At 37.6% G+C, this 5,815-nt stretch overlaps 1 protein-coding gene across 1 annotated transcript in view; it reads right to left on the bottom strand.

The window, feature by feature from the left end:
• Window positions 1-225: 225 nt before the first annotated feature.
• LOC107570760 (ubiquitin-like domain-containing CTD phosphatase 1) overlaps window positions 226-5,815 on the bottom strand; it is a 12,607-nt gene continuing 7,017 nt past the window's right edge. Inside the window, exon 7 of the mRNA XM_016257015.1 lies at window positions 226-707. Within this exon, the coding sequence (XP_016112501.1) occupies window positions 649-707 (59 nt within the window). The 3' untranslated portion in view covers window positions 226-648. The remainder of the gene's footprint in view (window positions 708-5,815) is intronic.

The following is a 5,815-nucleotide window of genomic DNA, read 5'->3' on the forward strand; positions in this document are numbered from 1 at the left end:
GTTTAATGTTGTGTAACAATCAAAAGTGTACAGCGAAATATAAGTGAACTGTCTAATCACGGTAAGCAACACAATAATTGTAAGTGTAAGTGTTCTTAAGCCATTAGTTAAGGATGTTCCTCAGAACATTTGTACAGTATGTTTTTGATTTTGCAATAATTTTTGTAAGATGAAAAGCACAAAAGGCAGTCAATCAGTTTGGATTTTTCAAAAGTAAGTGGCAGGGTTTTTTTTTTAAGGAACAGAAGCATCTCTGCATGTTCAGCTACAAGCCTGCTTTTGTTGTCAGTCAGAATGTGTGACACTGAGCTGAACAGTCTTTTCAGTTTCCACACTGCTGCATGGGGCTGAAAGATATTTTTGTGCCATTCAAACCAGAGCAGGAAATCGCAGATTATTGACTTGCCCAGTACATAAAGGGTTTCTCTGAACGATGCATAGTGGTCTCTCCAAGGTATGCTTCCATTTGTATGGTAGTGGCTGTTGGAGCTCTGCTCTCAGATGTAGATGCACATCCATCTGCAATTTCTTCAAAAACACTGTCCAGACTGCTACCTGGCTTGTCACTGTGAGACCTTTTGTCAGCGGGTGCGCCATGTGTCTCAGGTGTGGCTGTCTCTCCCACAAAAATTTTTTACAGCTCCAGTATCAACATTTCTTGGACCTGCCTGGCAGTGTCTGTGTTGGAGAAGAATCAATCTTTATACCTTGAACAAAAAACAATGATGACATTAGCATTTGTTCTGTGCAGTTAAAAAAAATATAAGTAGAAATATAAATTGCTCTTGCATTTTTGAATCTATTTCCCTATCACCCCATTTAATCTTTTATATTTTATTATAATGAGCGAATTAATTAATTAAGATTGAGCACAAAAATAGGCCTATTGATTACCTCATATTAAGTAAACTTGCAATGCAGTAAAGTGGGTTTTTCTCCATGTTGGAAAAGCGCCTCTGCAAAGCATCGAGCGAAGTGCTCTTCATTGTTTTGATTCCGTGGTCCTCATCCATTTGTTTCAGCAACAGTTTTTGTAGCACAGTGACAGCAGGAATTACATCTGAGGCTAAAGCATCTGAAGAACTCACTTGACGAGTCATTTCCTCATAGGGAGCCAAGACATTTACCATCTTCTCCATAAGATTCCACTGGTTTGCAGTTAGAGTGGCGGGGAGCTCGTTTTCAGACACATATACTCCAATCAACTTTTTTTGCTCAATCAGAGACTGCACCATGTAGAATGTGCTATTCCAATGAGTCTGCTTGTCTTGCTGATGTCTTTTTATTGGTTGACCGAGCTGCGTCTGAATATCCTGTAACCAAGAGTATGCCAGGTTGGAGTGTTTAAAGTGGCCCACTATTTAGCGCCCGACTTCCACAGCCTCCGTAACACTGCACTGTGATAACAGACCCTCTGTGACGGTCAGCTGCAGAGTATGTGCCACACACAGAAGACTAGAAACTCCGGCCTCCTCCATGCACTTCACCATTGTCACGGACCACAACATGGACAGAACTTTTGGAAGTTGCCCAAGTTGCAAGCATTTCCTCAAATACGCTCGCTGTCGCTCGACCCGTATGTCTTTGCATGAAGCCTGATTTGTCGTAGATTGAAATCACCATTTATCCATTGTGCTGTTAAGCTGATGAGAGACACTGGATTTACACTACAACTCCAAATGTCAGTGGTAAAGCTAATTACTTTTATGTCATGCAGCATGCTCACGGCATGCTTTTTAACTACGTCATGTATTTGTGGCAATACGACATCTGTGACTTGGCGGCGACTGGGAATCTCATACTTCGGCTCCAAAACATTAAGGCAGCGACGAAATCCCACGTTATCAACAACTGAAAATGGTTGATCATCAAGAACAATGAATTGGGTAATCACCGCTGTTATTTGTTTGGCTCTTGGGTTATCTCTTGTCATTTCCTCTCGTCTTACAAGGGTTTGCTGCATTGCTGAGTGCTAACGTTACTGCTAGCGGCAAATTCTGTGTGCTCACTTTTGTGTTTAAGTTTCAGTTGTTTTATCAGATTACTCATATTATAAGTACCACTTTTTGTACCTCCTCTTGCTATTTTTGCAAAGCAAAGTTTGCAGTCTGCCGTGCATGGGTTGTTTTGAAATTTTGAAATATTTCCACACCGCTGAGCCTGACATTCTGTTGCTGCTGCCGAAGTCTGTGAACTGAAAGTTCTGTTGATGACGTCACGAGGTATCAGTCTTTGGTATCGGAGTGTTTTTACAAGTACAAGTACGAGTACATGAGCTCAGTATTGGGCGTGATACTGATATCCCTATAATATACTCTAAAACACATACACACAGATTATAGGACGGTGTACTCAGTTTTGCAACAACATTTTATCACTTTGATAAGAAAAATCTTATTTTCCTGAATAATTTTACATGCTACTTTGGTACTTGCTGGAACATTATATCTTCAAAGAACCCTAATATTTCTAAGTAAAGAGTAATTGCTGTATTAGATGAGTTTCAGAGGGATGTACTCGTTCATGCTGAGTACTGTATAAGGTCAAAGAAAAAAGGGGTTTATATACACAAAAAAATATATAATCAGGCATATTCAAAACAAGAATAACTTGATGACATACTAAAAGTGCAGTCCACAGATCCTAATTAATTGTAATTTTAAATCTTTATACTTTGCCACCATCCTTCAAACAACTAGAGTGCCCATTTGTCAGCAAGTTTTTATAACAGCTGAGTAAATGACAACAGAAACAGATGTTGAAAAATAAAATGCATTTCATTCTACTGTTCTGATGTTCCGTCATGCATGCTTAGCTTGTCACTTTGTTTCTGATATGCTTTGCCCCAGCAATTACTGCTTGCAGCTAATATTTATGAATGCCTTCGGTTTGCCAACATAAATTGTTATCAGGATACATATTTTGTGTGGAGAATCCTCTTAATGGTCTCTCTTGAGCTTGTGACATTTTGAAGGGAGACTCTGTTTAGAAATATTGGTAAGCTATTATTCTGACAGTTGCAAACCTCAATACCTTTCTCACTTCCTTGCTTGAGTGCCACCCAAGCTATTGGGTTTACTTTTTGGCAGTGCCTAGCAACTTTTGTGGGCATCTAAAATAAATCAATGTAACAAAACAATACATAAATGCAAATGCAAAAGTTTAACATATTTGTTAATTCTAATTCTATTTGATCTATTTGTTTTCTTTTTTATTAAAAAAGCTCTCTAACACTTGCACTGTTTTCTAACTGCTTTTTTTCATTTAAAAAGCCTTTGACACTCTTTTTTTTTTCTATTCCATCTACTAGTTTTCTTTTTATTTATTATTAAAAAAACCTCTAACACTAGTGTTCCCTATTCTATCTACTGGTTTTCTTTTTTTGAATCTTTATTTCTTTTAAAATTTTGTTTATGTTTTTACACAAATATACAACATGTATAAAAACATTGACTAAGCGTTGTATGAATTGTATATGTCTGAGGGAAATGTAGCCTACTGTTTAAGTTAAGGGAATGTGTTTTTTCATCTTGTTTGATCCATAAAACACAATGTCAAAAGCTGTGCTACTATAATGCATTTTGTTGTTGTATTATATTTTTGTGTTGCCATGAAGTGAAAAGATGCATGAAGAGATTGCGTGGTCTCTCTCTCTTTGAAGCTTAATAGGACTACATGTTTAAAAGATTTCGGTGACATTTAATGTAAACTACAGTAACGTTAATATGCTTATTTGAAGTTAACATGGACAATGGGTTTTTGCGTGTGTAAACCTTTGCACTCCCGTGAAGTTAAAAGTTGACATTAAACGCGTCTAACAACCTGCCATTCTGAAATGTCGCTCTTTTCAAACGGGGCGGATTACACAGCGTTTCTGGTACTGGGGTCAAGCCAGCCGCGCTTTGAAAATACACGGTCAAGCCAGCTGCACTTTTTTTTTTGACTTGAGCGTGTAATCGTGTACTTACTGTGCTGAGCGCCATCAAAATGCATGTACAGAAGCTGTCATACCGACGTTTCCTTTATTCTTTTGGTTATTTTAACTTTTATTTTTAGTTTGTAAATACATTATTTTTGTACATAAACGATTGTATTGTACATTTATTATTATATATAATTTATTAATGTTTATAAATGTTAATATTAATGGGTTTTATTGTTTTTTTTTTATTTAATGTTTGTGTGTGTGTGTGTGTGTGTGTAAGAGAGAGTGAGTATATGTGTGTGTGTGTATATATATGTATGTGTGTGTGTGTACAAACGGAACCGTGAGTAAGTTGAACCGTTCCACCCCTACCACCTTCTAAAAGCGGTGCTAAGGTTGTGACTGAAAAAACAACCACCCAACCCAAAAAGACAGTTTGATGTGGACAAGCTGAAGAACGATGCAGTAAATCACCAATGCCAGCAGTGCCTTGCAAATGTGCTTCAGAATCCTGAGAATGGTGCAGTGGAAAATCAATGGTCATTCAAACATATGGTGATATATTGTGCCGAAGTGATAGTAGGCAGGTGAAGATACCTGGAAACTGACTGATAAACATAGAACCCTTAAACAGATTAAGGAATAAGCAAGGCCCGATTAAGACAGACAGGATGAAGCAACAAAGTATCAGATACTTGACAAAAGAGTGAAGAATTTCTGCTGAAGATACTTTGCAGATGATATTGCTCTACTAGCAGAGTCGTGGGAGAAGCTACAGCAACTTACTACCAGGCTAGAAAGATTTGCACTTAAGATCGGTCTTTGAATCGACATCAAAATGACCCATGTGATGCAAATGAGTGGGGAAGATGAAGATCTACGGATGCCAGTCACCACTGACAACCAGTCGCTCACTGATATAGACCAGTTCACAAACTTGGGCAGTATGATCACACAAGATTAATTTAATTAATTCATTAAATATTAATTTAAACAATTATCATCAATAAATTATTATATAAATTAAATAAATTAGGGGTGTGCAATATTGACAAAAAAATATCTAGATACATTTCTGGGATTTTATCGATAACGATAATTAGACGATATGTTGCCGAGTGTGTTATTGTGCACAAAATTAATATTTTCCAATAAGTTTTATGGCCATTTTTACCTTTAAGCCATTTTTTCTAAAAGTGTGCACCATCTTTTGAGTCAAATTCTTGCATTTGGGCTGTTACCAAGCAAATGAAATCAGTATCAACAAAATGTATCTTTGCAATGTAGAGGAAACACAGAAGCTGAAGTGGCATTTACGAACTGCACTGGCTACCTATTAAACATCGTATAGATTTTAAAATATTGCTTATTACTTATAAAGCCCTGAATGATTTAGCACCTCAGTATTTGAACGAGCTCTTGTTACATTATAGTCCTCCACGTCCGCTGCATTCTCAAAACTCTAGCAATTTGATAATACCTAGAATATCAAAATCAACTGCGGGCAGAAGATCCTTTTCCTGTTTAGCGCCCAAACTCTGGAATAACCAACCTAACATTGTTCGGGAGGCAGATACATGCTGTCAGTTTAAATCTAGATTAAAGACCCATCTCTTTAACCTGGCTTACACATAACACGCTAACACATTTCTAATATTCAAATCCGTTAAAGGATTTTTAGGCTGAGTTAATTTGGTCAACCGGAACCGGGAACACTTTCCATAGCACCCGATGTACTTGCTACATCGCTAGAAGAATGGCATCTACGCTAATATTAGTCTGTTTCTCTCTTATTCCGAGGTCACCGTAGCCACCAGATCCAGTCTGTGTCCAGATCAGATGGTCCCTGCAGTCACCCGGATCCAGTACGTATTCAGACCAGATGGTGGA

Source organism: Sinocyclocheilus grahami, unplaced genomic scaffold (genome assembly GCF_001515645.1).
Source record: "Sinocyclocheilus grahami isolate Dianchi unplaced genomic scaffold, SAMN03320097.WGS_v1.1 scaffold1501.1, whole genome shotgun sequence".
In the NCBI taxonomy this organism is placed as follows: Eukaryota; Metazoa; Chordata; class Actinopteri; order Cypriniformes; family Cyprinidae; genus Sinocyclocheilus; species Sinocyclocheilus grahami.